Source organism: Triticum urartu, chromosome 3, assembly GCF_003073215.2.
Source record: "Triticum urartu cultivar G1812 chromosome 3, Tu2.1, whole genome shotgun sequence".
Lineage (NCBI taxonomy): Eukaryota > Viridiplantae > Streptophyta > Magnoliopsida > Poales > Poaceae > Triticum > Triticum urartu.
In genome coordinates, this window is record NC_053024.1 from 34,676,801 (window position 1) to 34,693,955 (window position 17,155).

Consider the following 17,155-nt stretch of genomic DNA (forward strand, 5'->3'; position numbering starts at 1 on the left):
CGGCATGACTCAAGTACTCGAGAAGTAAGTTAAATCGATCATTATCCACCATATCAACAACTTTGTTCATTTCCTGATATATCAAGTAATTGTTTTCTTTGTCCGGCAGAGTTTGGAAAAAATTCACCAGAAAAGCTCAGGGACTGCCGAAGGAGCTGCAATTGAGACACCCGAAAGTAAGTACTATAGTAGCATGTTCCGCGCATCTACTAGTCATTCAAGCGCTAGTTTCATCAATACCATTTGACATTCTTGCTTATCAGTTTGATTGACATCTATTTCTTGTAAAGTGGTTGTGGCAAGAATAAGGGAATGATTTCTGTGGATACTAAGTTTGCGAGTCCATCCGCCACACGACCTGTGAGCGGGGCTACACTGATGAACAATATGAAGTACATAAATAACAACATTCACAATTTTATTTTATTACCATCATTTGTGTTGAGTTTCATTCATTCATATATATATATGTATTGACCCCTTTCTTTAAATTAGATGTTTCGGAAGCGGGATGAACTCCTAGCACCAGCTCGCATGCGAGCAATTCAAGAGGAATTGGCGGCATTCTTTCTTGACCACGTGATCCCTGAAGACGGAGAATACTATGTGGACCCTGAGTCGGTATGATTATATTTGTAAGAGATAATTATTGTATATATGTAGCCGGTAGTGTCGGATAGATATACGAGAACTTGTTGTTCGACCAATCTCTCGGAGAAGGAGAGGTGGTCGATATCACTTCTCTCTGTATGCATATATGTTCATGACGATCTTCTGTTTCCTTCGTTTGCTTACTAGCTAGCTAGCGTGTCTAGTCCTCTCTATACGTATGTATAGTACGTAGCGTTGACCAAGCACGGACATAAGAGAGGACACTTCTCTCTATTAATTATAGCTAGCTAACACAATATATGAAACACCTAAATTAACCCCCCAAAACCCCCAACCCCCCTTTAAAAAAAACAAAAACCCCAACCATAGAAATGCTGACGCGTGGATGCCTATTGATCCCGGTTGGTGCCACCAACCGGGATCAAAGGGTCTCCTGCCTGGGCTCCGCGCACAGGCCACGTGGAGGCCCATCTGTCCCGGTTCTGGATTGAACTGGGACTAAAGGGACAGGGCATTAGTACCGACCCTTCCAGAACCGGGACAAAAGGCCCTTACGAACCGGGACAACAGGCTCTTTTTCTACCAGTGTATATAGGATATTTTTTGACACTAGCGTAAAGAAACGTCCTACATTATGCATGGGACGGAGGGAGTAGTTACTAGTTAGTACTAATATCTTTGGTGCAATGAATTTGTAGCGATATATTGGTGGTGGTGTGTCAAGACTCCGAGGCAAGTCTAGTATTCCAGATGGATAAGCTCTAGCTTTGTACTCAATCAGCATACGTTTGTTAACGTACGCTGCCACTCACTCGTCTAGCCAGCGGGTCGTCCTTTGTGCCGGTTGTGGAATTCAGTCACGCGGGAAAAGCAGGACAGCTTCGGTGAGGAGAGGACTGAGCACCACAAGCTCAGTTGCTTAGATACATATCTGTGGTGCACTGAACTTGGAGCAATATCCAGATTGATGTAGTGTCCACGTTTTATAGTCTTCCAGATGAACATGGACTAACACGTCGTACAATCGGTCTCAATCAGTATAAGCTGTCAGTCGTTCGTACGTCCAGCCAGCGCCTACTCCGTAGGCATTTACAGGCCATAGCAAAGCTTCTCCGGCCGGGAGGTTGTGGAATTCAATCAATCACGCGGGAGAAGTAGAAGCCCAAGCGCACCACGGCACTCAAGTTTTGACCATCCACGGCACCGGAAATTTACCCACCGTAGAAAAGGACCGTGCATGTGATGAGAAAGACAAGTGGAGCACGGTGTGTTTTGATAGGCTCGATTTTTGTCCGAGAGTGATTTTTCTACCGCACATGGATATACAGAGATACACCGTCCACACACATATTCATCGTCGGTTTATATTTTTTTGACACTTCAAACCTTCTTTATTCATTTATCAGAATGGTTGCATCCTTAATCCTTTATAAGCATAGGAATTACAGCCACCGGGCCGAATCTAGCCATGTATTAGGAGGAGATATTCTATCATCATCCAAGGTAGCTAACTCATGAGTTGCGCAAAGAAAAGGTAGCTAACTCATGCGCTACATCATTTTTCTACCGTAAATGGATAACAGGGATACACCATCCACCCATAATGGGACAGATAAGAGAGAATAAACAGGAGTCTAGAGAGGCGACTTCTGATGGCGATCCTGACGAGCGTACCTCCTTCTGCTCGTACGGCCGTTGGGGCTCATTGCAGCCTTCCTTCTCCCCACCCATCCACTATATCTTAGCGCGAGGATACCCTCGCCTATTGTCAACGGTGTCCAAGATCTTGCATGCAGACACAGAGAGGCAGCGGTGGTGGTTGTTGGATAGATTAGCAATTTTCCGACGATTTAATTCATACTAGCACATATGCCCGTGCGTTGCAACGGGAGAAACAGATCCTCGCACGCCTCAAGAAACTCATCCTTTCTTGCCACTTCTCTTCACCACATCACCCATGGTCACGATGAATGTGATCAACCCTACCCTGCATTGACTTGTAATCTCATTTGTCTTGGTGCTCCTCCTCGCTGGTGACGGGCCCTCCATGCACACTCTCGGAATTTGCATGTGTCGCCCCCCCCCCCCCCCCCCAATCCCGCACACACACCACACAAAAATGAATGCATAAAGAGTGATAGTGCAATTAAGAAAGAAAGAAATAAACCAAGCCAACGTAATGAATGAATGGGTTATGTCATTCAACACTTGAAGGCACATAAACATCATACATTGGGTGGAGCATAGACAGACAAAGTTCTGGCGAAGTCGAAACGACGATATTAGATGCTTTGGGTGGAGCAATGTCGTGCACGAGAACTTGTGATTCAGATTGGGTTAAGGTCGAGAGAGGGAGAGTAGGAATGCAAATATGGCATGAATTACTCAACCCCCTTGCTATATAGCTTAGGTGGACATTCCATCGATGAACTTCCTAGTGAATATTGTGTATTAGAAACCTTTCAATCAACTACCACTTGGAACCATGTTAATCTTGATGCATGCATGAAGGAAATCATAAGCATACCAAGAACGTAAATAATCATGAAAATTGAAAAATACGATTAAGAAACTGTAATCACTTGCAATATTGATCGACTGACAATTACAACAGACTCCCAAGCAAAAAAAAATCATTGGAACAAATACCAACGGAAACAACCCTGCGACAGAAAAATATAGCTTTGAGAGAGTCTAGACAATATTAATTTGATAATTAGAAAAACGAACATGATACCCTTGAGTTATACTTATGGATGGGAGGAGCAGGACAACATGTTTTTGGAAAACATAAACAATGAAACTGAATTAGTGTAAAAAAAACTTGTGAAACCAAATGACAACTTAATGTAAAGAAGGGTCTATCAATACTCTATAAAAAGAACGGTGACTTCGTAAATCTCAAGATGATATGCCGGCTCAGTCTCTCGGAGGTGCTCATAGGGGTAGGGTGTGCATGTATGCGTTCATAGGGGTGAGTGTATGCGCGTGTATATGAGCGCTTTTGTCTATACTGATGCTCAAAAAAAAGGGAATATATATATATATATATATATATATATATATATATATATATATCTTGTTTTAACTATGCATTAAGGCACACCCGGCCGCATGCATGTCCTGAAAGTGGAACTTCATGTCAGTCTATCATGAGTAAGAATAATAATTTAGAACACAAATACTCAGTTGGAAAACATTAATTGTTAACACTAATAAGCGGCACACGAGGATACCTAGAGTTTTTTTTTGGACACTGGTAGCTGGTGCCGGCAACCTTGAGGTGGCCTGACAATGATCCTAATCTGTACGCTCTCTACTATTTCGAAATCAACTGAGAAAATTACCAACATATATCAAATAAAACATGGTGAGACTAAGTACGCACCAGGAAGACTCATGAGTACATATGGGCAGAAATTTTTGGCACCACTGCTGCAAGCAGCGCCCTTCAGGCCATGCTAGGAAATAACATATCTGATCTCTAGTTGTATGTAGGAGGACATCATCCAGATAAATCAGAAGTACATACAACACTGCCTGCATGCCCTAGGAGAAGCATTAGGAGTTTATTAAGGCTCATGATTTGGGCCGCATCTGTCTAGCGCTTTGGCCGTCCTAGCCTCCTAGGTAATGGAATCTTTGGAGGAACTTGGACACCATGTTAGTAATCGAGCAAGTCACGACCATAATCACCAATGTAAAGTTAATCGTAGCATGACATTGCAACCGACCTGATCGCCTTTCCTCTCGTTATTCCTCAAGTATGGTATTGACGACGACCACTAGCACTATTAGACGCGGAAGAGAGTTAGACGCGGGCTCGCGTGGTCACGCCGCCGCAAAGTAACAACCTCCAGCTGCACCAGGAACGGTGCCTACCCGACGTGCCGCACAATCTCTGCGACGGATCACGGCCTCTCGGTGTCTTTCCCTCCGCCCTATCCTCCGCAACCTCCTCCTCGTTGTCTTCCCCGATCACGGCCTCGAGCGGTCAACCCTGATCACGGCCGCCTCGAGCGGCCAACGTCCCACTCCTTCCGCAAAAGCTCCAGTTATTCAAGTCCACGACGGCGGCCTGCAACACATGCACCAAGGAGACTCGTCGCAACACTGGCGGCAAGAAGAATGATACGGCGCCCGCCACAGTTAGAACACGACCAACGACGACGACGCAGTGCCGCACGCCCGCACCCCACATGTGAAGGTAGCCTGCTCCCGTTAGATTGTTCATGTCGCTGATGTGGCTGCTGCCGCCGCAGCCGTGCAGCTTGTTCCCGTCGCCGCCATTGCTTCAACTTCGATCAACACGGCGCCGATGTTGCTCCCGTCTTCGTCAAAGCTGTTGGCAGCTTTAGGGTTTCATGCCCGCCACGGTAAAACACCACCAAAGACGATGACGCGGGGCGCACCCCACATCGCTGAATTGACTTGGTGCTTCGATCTAGGGAGTCAAGAAGCCTTTTTATGTGCCTATGCATCGACCTGTGGAAGGCCAAAGGAGTCCCTGCCGATCTCGTCATGGTTGTGCGTGCTCCACGATACTTCGTGTGGGAGAAGGCGATGGGAGCAGGAAGGATTGGACGAAAGACGATGTTTCTGGATCAAAAGAGGAAGGACTTGATCAAATAGGAAAGAGATCGGGACTGTCCCGACAGCGCAGCGTGATCGTGATATGGAGTAGCAAGGAAGGAGATCAGCAAATAGCGATGGAGATTTATTTTTTTATAGGAATAGGAATAATAGCGATGGAGTATTGGAGATGGAGTCGGACCTGGCAACATACCTCTTCGGTGACAGAGGCCCAACTAACAGGCAGCCCAGTACAGGCGCAGGCGAACCATAAGTCCGTAATACCCACCAGTTGGCCAAGCCAAAGCCGCGACGGCGGTAACTGCATCCTCGGCAATCTTCTTCTAGGTTTCGGAGTCTCTAGGCATTGTGATATTGAGGAAGTAGAGAACGTACTCGAAGTTGAGGATAAAGATGATCAAATTTAGATCTAAACTTGTTCCATAGGGTCCTGCGGATCAAATTTAGATCTGTAAATTTGTGCCATCGTAGATGCTTGTTCTACTTATTTGTATAATTGTATATCATTAGCAAGGTTTTGGATTCCGAATGGACAAATTTTCTCGTGGGGAGGCGATATTCACGGTTACCACGGTTACCGAGAAATTCCGAACATATTTCGGACGAAATTTATAATTGAATTTTGTTAGAATAAGGATGCTACCGTAATTTACCCATGTTTGACCATTGAAATCCAAAATATTCAAAAAAGATGGAATTTTTTGCCCGGGATTGGTAATTCTCGTGGGGCGGCGAGAAACGCGGATACCGCCCGGTATCCGAATTTTCCGGGCGGTACCCAAAACCATGATCATTAGTCTTTGTTTCCCGAGCTGTGAATCAACTTTAAATCTGAAAATACGTGTCATGGTAGATGCGTGTACGATATATGTGCTGGTTTGTTTTCCAGAGCTGTTTGCAAGTGTAGAGATTCATTGTCCTTGGTATCTGTATGATTTAGAGTTCTACTAAGCATGTGATTTTTACGGTCTACGAAGCATGTGAGTTTTCATTTTGTATTGTCCCAATGGATGTTATGCTGTATATAAGATAACAATAAGAAATGTGAATCACAAAAGTAATAGACGACTAGCATGTTGCACGTGCATTTGTGCTGGCAACCATGCTAGTTTACTTTAAAAGTACTTCGACATTATGTCTTTTCTCTTTTATTTCATATTTATGTAATGATAAAAGTAGTGGTCAAACATGTGCATTGACGATTGTCAACGTTCTAAACAACAATATTTGTATCTATACAAGCAAGAATTGGCCATTATTTATTGGCACCATTTTCCCTTGTAACACCTTCCCAAGAAAACAGTTATACTGATAAACACAAAGTATTTAGCTTAGCTCGATTTTACATGCGTGACTTTGGAATCAACAATAGTTTCTCCTTCCTACGAATGCTTATCCCAAACACCTCTGTCATATCGATATCTTTTCTCTCAACCCCAATCGGAAGTTCCCAGTCAAAATGGTTCACGATGTTTGCCAACATAAGCTCAACATTGGTGATTCCGAGGTTTATACCAGGGCATATCCTTCGTCCTGCCCCGAATGGCAAGAAATGAAAATCATTTCCCTTAAAGTTGACATTCCTAGCATTGCCTTCATCTGTAAATCTTTCAGGTATGAACTCTTCAGCATCCTCCCAGGAGCTTGAATCCCTCCCAATGGCCCATGCATTGACGACGACACGCGTCCCTGCGGGAACCATGTATCCGTCGATGGTACAGTCAGCCATGGCAAGGTGCGGAGCAAGGAGAGGTGCAATAGGATACAACCTGAGAGACTCTTTTATTACTGCTCTCAGGTACACCATGTTGTTCAATTCAGTTGCACTCACAATTTCTTGTCCCCGGGGTACGATACTCCTCACTTCATCTTGTAGCTTTCCCATGAAGTGTGGCCTCCTCATGAGCTCAGCCAAGGTGAATTCGAGGACATTAGCTGACGTGTTTGTTGCACCGAGAAATACATCCTGTAGATAACAATTAGTTATGGGATACCGAAAGACATACGAGGTATATAATTTGAAAGGTATTATTTGTACTTACTGTGAGGAGAGCTTTCATGTGCTCTCTTGTGAGATTATACTCCTGCTGAACAGACAACAGAATATCTACGAAATCACCATCCTTGTGATCAGACGCTGATTTGCGCTTGCTCACACGATCATCGGACGCCTCCGGTTCTTGTGGCCACTCCTACCTCGATCGAGGTTGCTGGATAAGCCGGAAAAGTTTGATGAGCTGCTTGATCTGCTGCCATTTGAACTGCTCGTTCCGCCTCTTGTCGAATCCTCTCCTGATCCGCCAAGTTAAGGGCTCCAGCCTGCACCGGCTCATGCCTGTGTGGCCGGTTGCGGCATTGAGCATTGCTTGACATGTCCGCGGATTCCATGTGCCTACTATAGCTCGGGCTCCGGCTTGGGCGAGGAGTTGAATGGATCATGTCTCGACTGTAGGAGTCCGCATCCTACTGTGCCAAAGCTGTCTGAAGAAGTTCTCATACCCTCCGCGTTTCGACCGCCGCCGGTGAGTCACTTTCCATCGGGAGAGCCGCCAAACGAGCCGATGCTGTGATGAGGTTTTCCAAGGGGTTGGAGAAGTGACCCGGCGGTGTTGGTACGTAATGAGGCGGAGCGGTAATTATACGAGGTGGTTCTATGGCACGCGGCTGAACCGGTGCGCCGGGTGTCGTGATCCGGCGTGCCTCTGGCGGGTTGCTTCCCCCAGCTCCGTGTGTATGGAATAGGTTCCTAGGATCAAGTGTCAGAGGTAGACGTGAATGAGTTTTCTTATGCCTTCTTCTCATGACCTCTTTTGACGCGTTCAGATCCACCGAGAGCCGGAAGGTCTCTGCTTGAAGCTGTTGAGCACGAACGTCAAAAGCCGCCCGCTCTGCTGCCATCCTGACTTCCTCTGCGGCCAGACTTTCCTTAGCTTGCACCATCTCTTCACGTACGTGTGCTACCTCTGCGTCATGCTGGGCTTTATCCGCCGGCTCTACCACGACAGTCAACAGAGTCGTCAGTTTATCCATGAGGTCCATTAGAATCTGAGCCGGGGGGCGCGCGGGGTCTCCTGACCCGGCCGCGGCCGACCCGGTAGCTGTTGCCGCTGCTGCTGTGGAGTTCTGCCCGGGTTGTGTCCCTGCCATGAAGACTCCGGTTCAATTTGGCGACTCAAGGGGGTCCGGAATACTGCTGTCATCGGAATAGCCCCCGAGCATGCCATCCTGCAGCTGGTACAAAGAGTCCGTCTCGCCCGTTGATTATGCAGTGTCAGAACAGACGGTCATCTCACAGCTCTCCACCGATCCTTCAGAGTATTCACTGCCGTGGACGCAGCCTACGAAGGCATGCTTCACGACAGATTGAACACGGGTGGTCCTCGCGCGCCGAGCCGTTTCGATGAGGTTGGTGTGGACGTCCGGCTCAGGGCCTGACTCGCCGATCCGGCCAACGAAGACGTGAATTCCGCCGAAGGGGACTTGATACCCGTACTCAACTGAGTCGGCCACGGGGCCCCAGCCTTTGTCGTCGATGTAGAGCTTACCGCGACGACTCTTGGTCATCCGGCCCACAGCGTATCCCTTGAGCCCTTCGAAGTTGCCCTTCAAAAACTCAAATCCACCATGCGCTGGCCCCACGGTGGGCGCCAACTGTCGTGGAATTGTCATGGCAGATGTCCTACCGAAAGGACTTAGTCATAGGGCCATCGCAACTAGGAAGCTTAAAGGGGTTAATCGGGACAAGGGCCACGAGAGGTTTTATACTAGTTCGGCCCCTTACGATGAAGGTAAAAGGCTACGTCTAGTTGTGTTGGTATTGCTGGGGTTTCGATCACCAAGAGGCTTAACTCGCCGGCTTGGTTATTGATCTCTTGTTTCTTTCCCTAAGCCGCCACCGGGTTGTCCCCTTATATACACGGGTTGACGCCTAGTGGCCTACAGAGTCCCGGCCAGCTCATAGTCGGGTCCGGTTCGGTGACCTCCTTTACATGCCTTTCTTTACAAGTCTTTCCTTACATACGACGGTTCACAATACCGGGCCTTAAGCCGCCTCCAGGCCTTTGGGCCTTCTATAAGATCTAATAAACTATCATCTGAAATGTTTACTGGGCTTCTTGTGTAACCCGCCATTGGGGCTGACCCGGCCCCTCCTGGGCGGGTCATAACTGAAAGCTACATCCCCAACATTAGGCCCCAGGTTGACATTGAACTTCGTTCTTTGTGAATCTTCAATACTTAGACAAAAATCCATCTTCTTATCCTCACAGAAGTTTTTGTAACCCGCCGTGACGTCATCTTTTGAAAATGCAAAAAACTTTTATGACGTCATCTCCCAACGGATCTTCATCTTTAATGTCTCCCGAGAATCGAGGCATCTGTGTAGTTGGATAACCATTATTCGGCTATCCCTCGATTTTTGCGCCCGTCTGTTCACATTTTCCTTATAAATAGGTGATACGTCTCCAACGTAAATATAATTTTTGATTGCTCCATGGTATATTATCTAATGTTTTGGACATTATTGGGCTTTATTATCCACTGTTATATTATTATTGGGACTAACCTATTAACCGGAGGCCCAGCCCAGAATTGCTGTTTTTTGCCTGTTTTAGGGTTTCGAAGAAAAGGAATATCAAACGAAGTCCAAACGGAATGAAACCTTCGGTAACGTGATTTTCTCACCGAATAAAACTCAGGAGACTTGGACCCTACGTCAAGCCAACTAAGAGGGGGCCACGAGGTAGGGGGGCGTGCCTGCCCCCCCCCCCCAGGCGCGCCCTCCACCCTCGTGGGCCCCCTGTTGCTCCACCGACGTACTTCTTCCTCCAATATATATCCACGTACCCCCAAACGACCAGAACAGGAGGCCAAAACCCTAATTCCACCGCCGTAACTTTCGGTATCCATGAGATCCTATCTTGGGGCCTGTTCCGGAGCTCCGCCGGAGGGGGCATCGATCACAGAGGGCTTCTACATCAACACCATAGCCTCTCCGATGAAGTGTGAGTAGTTTACTTCAGACCTACGGGTCCATAGTTAGTAGCTAGATGGCTTCTTCTCTCTTTTTGGATCTCAATACAATGTTCTCCCCCTCTCTTGTGGAGATCTACTCGATGTAATCTTCTTTATGCGGTGTGTTTGTTGAGACCGATGAATTGTGGGTTTATGATCAAGTCTATCTATGAATAATATTTGAATCTTCTCTGAATTCTTTTATGTATGATTGGTTATCTTTGCATGTCTCTTCGAATTATCAGTTTGGTTTGGCCTACTAGATTGATCTTTCTTGCAATGGGAGAAGTGCTTAGCTTTGGGTTAAATATTGCGGTGTCGTTTCCCGGTGACAGTAAGGGCAGCAAGGCACGTATTGTATTGTTACCATAGAGGATAACAAGATGGGGTTTTCTTCATATTGCATGAGTCTATCCCTCTACATCATGTCATCTTGCTTAAGGCGTTACTCTGTTTTTTAACTTAATACTCTAGACGCATGCTGGATAGCGGTCGATGAGTGGAGTAATAGTAGTAGATGCAGGCAGGAGTCGGTCTACTTGTCTCGGACGTGATGCCTATATACATGATCATACCTAGATATTCTCATAACTATGCTCAATTCTGTCAATTGCTCAACAATAATTTGTTCACCCACCGTAGAATACTTATGCTCTCAAGAGAAGCCACTAGTGAAACCTATGGCCCCCGGTTCTATCTTTATCATATTAATCTCCTACTACATAGTTGTTTACTTTGCTATTTACGTTGCCTTTATTTTACTTTGCATCTTTATCATAAAAATACCAAAAATATTACCTTATCATATCTATCAGATCTCACTCTCGTAAGTGGCCTTATAGGGATTGACAACCCCTATTTGCGTTGGTTGCGGGGATTTATTTGTTTTGTGCAGGTATGAAGGACTCGCGCGTAGCCTCCTACTGCATTGATACCTTGGTTCTCAAAAACTGAGAGAAATACTTACGCTACATGGCTGCATCATCCCTTCCTCTTTGGGGAAACCAACACAGTGCTAAAAGAGGTAGCAATAGGCACGCTTCGGCCTTCCTCATTCTTCTCTCTCTCTCCGTCTTCTTCCTCTCGCAACCCTCCTGCCACTCAAACCTCACAGCCGTCACGCTTCTCCTTTGTCTCCGTCGACCTTGGCCACTGTATCAACCCGAATTGGTCCAGAGAAATGGCGGCGACCTCCGCAGAAGACCTGCGACTGTAAGTGTTCTTCCTTTCGTTTCACGGATCTGCATTAGGGTTTCCAGGCTCCTGTGTGTTCTTCATGGTTCATCGGAGTTCTTCGTAGTTCTTCCACCGCAGTTCTTCTTTATCCAAAAAAATATGTATGCTTGTGCGGTAGTGGTTTTGTGCCTACTCTTGATACCCATAGATCCCTTTATCTGGTTCAAAGACCTCATTAGAACTTACAGACTCCTCTGCGCCAATCTTTTTTAGGTCTAGAATTTTTTTAGATTTTGAATAGCCATTTGATCGGGAATAATACCAAGCAATTAGGAAACTTGTTTGTCTCAACACTTAGCTGAATTTACTTTCTTCAAATATCTGTAGTCATGGCGGCTTACTGTGCCGGCTTACTTTTCCTTATATGACATTAGCCCTTAACTAAGCCGCCATTACTTCCCTGTATTATGATCATTTAACTGTTAGCTTCACCATTGAATTGAACCGACATGTTGCCTTTCTTTTCAGTTCATCTTTGAACATCATGCCGTCCAAAGCACAAACCATCTGTAACTGGGTTCCCTCAACCGTAACCGAGGAACGTTTGAAGGAATTCTTCACCATAGGATTTCTGCCACGAAAAGACGTCATGTCTTACCGTGCCCCTAACCCGGACGAAGAACGGCCCAATCCAAGGGCTGGTGAAGTGATTGTTTTTACTGACCATATGAACCATGGCTTCTCACCGCCCGGCTCAAAGTTCTTCAGAGAGGTCCTCCACTTTTTCAAACTCCACCCTCAAGATATTGGGTCCAATTCCATATCTAACATCTGTAACTTCCAAGTGCTCTGTGAGGTATATCTTCAACAAGAGCCGACCGTGGAGCTGTTTAGAGAATACTTTTATCTGAACCGGCAGAACGAGTGCACCAAAGCTTAGAACTTGGAGGCATCTCAATTCAGCGCCGGCAGGGCGCTGTCTTCCCCCTCATAGTCTTGCCGAGTCATCACAAAGACTGGAATCGGACTTGGTTCTACTGCCAAGACATTTCACCGGCAAACGAGAGGCCACTGCCGGGTTATCGCCCCGAACGTCCTGACTCCAAGTTCGTGCTCCCTGGCAAACTCACTGCCGCTGAACGCAAGAAGCTAATACCATCCATCAAAAGGATTAATGCTCTCACTACAAAAAAATACACATCCGTGACATTTTGGGCCGAACAAATTTTTTTCTATCATACATATGACACTTCTATGACGATAATTGTTACAAAACCCGGTATCATCATAGATGTGGTGGGCTCCTACTTCTATGACAAAAAATCATGACAAAAAATGGGCTTTTCGTCCTGGGCGGGCCGGAGACGCAGCTGCATGACATTCTTTCGGCCGTCCATGACGGAAAAAACCATGGTAGAAGCGAGGGCGAGGATAATTTCGGGGCGTTCCCGGTTACGGTGGGAGGTCGGGGCCGAGCGATGCGCGCTTCTCTCGTACACGTACGCGCATGTGTGCGAGGCGTTGGCTCTAACTGAACCCGAGCGATTGCACTGCAGGCTACGCGTTACTGAACCCGAGCGATCGATCGATGGCTGTTAACTGAACCCGATCGAGCGGGACAGGACCCCATGGTGTTGCCTCTGGATGAACAGGACCCCGATCGATCGAGCCGGTTGGGGCTGGATGAACAGGACCCCGTGGAGGGCTGGACGAATAGGACCACCCTGTGGAGGGCAGGATGAACAGTAGACGGTGGAGGGCAGGATGAACAGTAGCCCGTGGAGGGGTGGTTGAACAGGAGCCCGTGGAGAGGGCTGGTTGAACAGTAGTCGGTGGAGTAGCGCGTGGTGGAGGCTGGATGAACAGGAGCCCGTGGATGAACAGTCGCAGGTGGAGAGTGTTGGTTGAACAGTAGTCGGTGGAGTAGCGCGCGGTGGAGGCTGGATGAACAGGAGCCCATGGATGAACAGTCGCAGGTTGAGGATGGAGGAGGTCGACGGTGGATGAACAGTAGCTCATGGAGGCTGGAGGGGGTCGACGGTGGAGATGAACAGTATCTCGTGGAGTCCCGTTCTGTGGTACGCCACACCCCTCCCGATGAACAGGACCCCCGTTTCAACCGTAGCGCTCCAACACAAGTCCGTTTCCTCCGTTTTGCGGTACACCACACCCCTCCCGATGAATAGGACCCCCGTTTTGATCGTAGGAGGTCCGTTTCCTCCATTTTGCGGTACGCCAGACCCCTCCCGATCAAAAGGACCCCGTTCCGAACGTAGGAGGTCCGTTTCCTCCGTTGTGCGGTACGCCAGGCCTTGTTTCCATCGCATGTTCCGTCCAAGCCCTTCCGATGAACACGACCACGATTTCCATTCCGACCTAGCCGGTTGGCTCCCACGCGTTCCGTTGCCTCCCAATGAACACAACGCATTTCGTTGCCTCCCCATGAACACGACGCATTCCGTTGCCTCCACATGAACACGACGCATTCCCTTGCCTCCCCATGAACACGACGACGACGCTGTTTCTTCGTTCCAACCCAGCCATGTACACGAGCCCTGGCCGTACGTATGCGCGAGTAGGCGTTCGAGACCCCGCCCGTATGTACACATACGTGGCCGTATTTTCTTTCTTGCACCATGGCCGCTGTACGTACATGTACATGCTACGTGTGCGCCTCTACTATGACACGTGCACGCCTCTACTACGACACGTGCGCGCCTCTACATCGACCAGTATGTACGTACACGTTCGTGACCAGAATGACAATGCTACGTACGCTTCGACCAGGTGGGTCCCGACTGTCAGGCACTTCCTTGCCTGCGAAGATGTAGCTGGTGGGTCCCAGCAGTCAGGGGGCGAATCGTTTTTTTTGCCCGGATGCACTTCCTTGCGTGCGAAGATGTAGCTGGTGGGTCCCAGCAGTCAGGGGGAAACGTTTTTTTGCGAAATACAGTGGCCTGTCCGGTGGGTCCCAGCTGTCAGGTGGAGGAATCATTATTTTCCGCGTAATAAGGAGGCACTTCCTTGCTGCCGCCATGGACCCAGCTGTCAGCCTCTCCACGTACAGTCCACGTCCGATGGAAGTCGTTCCTTGACCACGTTGACCACGCCGCGCCGGCAGCACCAGGGCGGTGGACGACGGCGAGGCCTAGGGAGGGGACGACACGGAGGCAGGGAAGACTCGACAGTTGTTTCCCACGTGGAGGGGAGTACAATTGTACGAGGGTTTACTGGTTCGTCTGCCGTCGCCGGAGAATAACAGCAGGTGTGGGTGAGTAGAGGGATGGTTAGGCCAGCGATGGGTGTACGGTCGGGCGGTGAGGCCTGCGCGGCACCACAGCCGGCCACGAGGAGGAGGGAGCAGGCAGTCCCGCCGGCGCTTGTTTTAGCGGCTAGAGCAGGAAGAGCAGAGATTGAAGAAGCACGACGGCCGTTGGATGGACATTGAACAGTCAGTGCTTGTGCGTCAACCTCTTTTTACGAAAGCCTCAAATCTATGGAAAACAGCATACAGCCCATCTGCCATTATTTTTAATAATTTACAACCCATTTGCTAATTCTTAAGGTTTTTTTTGAAGCCCATATTCTTTTTGTTAGCATTACAGCCCATATTGTCGCAACGGTTAAAAAATTATATCAAATTTTGCATATTTCGGTGTGGTCCGAACTATTTTTAATCCCAAAATTTCGACTAACATTCAAACTAATTTAAAAAATAAATGTATATCAATATAAAATCCAACAAATTCTCCACGCATAAAAATTAATGTAATTTAAAATCTTGAAATTAAAAAAAGATATTTGAAACTAATTGCCGGTTTGATGTGTTTTTAAAATGTAGAACCCATTTTTCATTACTGATGGGCCATTTTCTCGGTCAACCAAATGAAAGCTCTCCTCGTCTTGAAAGATTTGCAGCCCAACAGGCCTGACAAAGCGACTTACTTGGCAAATCACAAAAAAACTGGGATGTGGCCATGGACCCAGCTGTCAGCCTCTCCACGTACAGTACTCTTCCGATTGAAGTCGTTCCTTGACCACGTTGACCACGCCACGCGGAGAGAACCACGGCGGTGGACGACGGCGAGGCCTAGGAAGGGGATGACGCGGCAGTGGAAGCCCGCGCGGAGAGGACTATGAAGGTTCACTGGTTCGGCTGCAGTGTGAGGCTGCCGTCGCCGCAGGGCCTGGCCAGCGGTGGGAATAGTAGGGGGCGGTGAGGTGTCTGCGGCAGCACGGCCAGCCACGGGAGGCAGGAGCATGCGGCACGACTGGCGCTGCTTTGGGCGGCTGGAGCAAGAAGACCAGAGGTTGAAGAAGCACTACGGCCGTTGGATGGACATTGTACGGTCACTGGAGCTAGAATCGTTCATATTGACTAAGTTGACAAAGCCCTTCGTCCCTGTCAACTTAGTAGGCCCACAAGTCAGCCTCCCAGCAAGGTGGGTCCCAGCTAGCCGGGGGAGTATTCATTTTTTTGTGCGTAATAAGGAGGCACTTCCGGTGGGTCCGAGCTGACTGCGGGGGGGACGTTTTTTTCGCGAAATACGGTGGCCCATCCAGTGGGTCCCAGCAGTCAGGGGGAAACGATTTTTTTCGCAAAATATTGGTGGCCCGTCTAGTGGGTCCTCGTTGTTAGGTGGAGGAATAATTATTTTGCACGTAATAAGGAGGCACTTCCTTGCTGCGGCCGTGGACCCAGCTGTCAGCCTCTCCATGTACAGTCCACGTCCGATGGAAGCTGTTCCTTGACCACGTTGACCACGCTGCGTCGAGAACACCAGGGTGGTGGACGACGGCGAGGCCTAGGAAGGGGAGGACGTGGAGCCGGGGAAGACGCGGCAGTGGATGCCCACGCGTAGAGGAGTACGAGGGTTCACTGGTTCGCTGCGGTGTGAGGCTGCCGTCGCCACAGAATAACAGGGGGTGTGGGTGAGTAGAGGGATGGCGTGGCCAGCGGTGGGAGTAGTAGGGGCGGTGAGGCCTCCGCCGCATCGCAGCCGTCCATGGGAGGCAGGAGCACGAGGCACGACCGGCGCTGGTTTGGGCGGCTGGAGCAAGAAGACCAGAGGTTGAAGAAGCACTACGGCCGTTGGATGGACATCGTATGGTCATTGGAGCTAGAATCGTGCATATTGACTAAGTTGTCAAAGCCCTCCGTCCCCGTCAACTTAGTAGGCCCTGAAGTCAACCTGCCACTAAGGTGGGTCCCAGCTAGCAGGGGGTATTCATTTTTTTGTGCATAATAAGGAGGCACTTCAGGTGGGTCCGAGCTGACAGCAGGGGGAACGTTTTTTCGCGAAATACGATGGTCCGTCGGGTGGGTCCCAGCAGTCAGGGGCAAACGTTTTTTCGTGATATACTGGTGGGCGTCCGGTGGGTCCTTGCTGTGAGGTGGAGGAATAATTATTTTCCGCGTAATAAGGAGGCACTTCCTTGCGGCTGTCGTGGACCCAGCTGTCAGCCTCTCCACGTACAGTATTCTTCTGATAGAATTCGGTCGTTGACCACATTGACCATGGCGCGCCGACATCACCACGGCGGTGGACGACGGCGAGGCCTAGGAAGGGGACGACGCGGAGCCGGGGAAGATGTGGCAGTGGATGCCCACGTGGAGAGGAGTACGAGGGTTCACTGGTTCGGCTGTGCTGCCGTCGCCGCCGAATAACAGGGGGTGTGGGTGAGTGGAGTGGAGGGATGGCCTGGCCAACGGTGGGAGTAGTGTGGGGGCGGTGAGGCCTCCGCGGCAGCACAGCCAGCC

The 17,155-nt window shown here is 48.7% G+C and overlaps 1 protein-coding gene across 1 annotated transcript in view; it reads right to left on the reverse strand.

The window, feature by feature from the left end:
• Positions 1-6,547: 6,547 nt before the first annotated feature.
• The window catches only part of LOC125547812 (indole-2-monooxygenase-like), a 50,540-nt gene continuing 39,932 nt past the window's right edge, over positions 6,548-17,155 (reverse strand). Inside the window, exon 4 of the mRNA XM_048711576.1 lies at positions 6,548-7,171. Coding sequence (XP_048567533.1) covers positions 6,548-7,171 — 624 coding nt within the window. The remainder of the gene's footprint in view (positions 7,172-17,155) is intronic.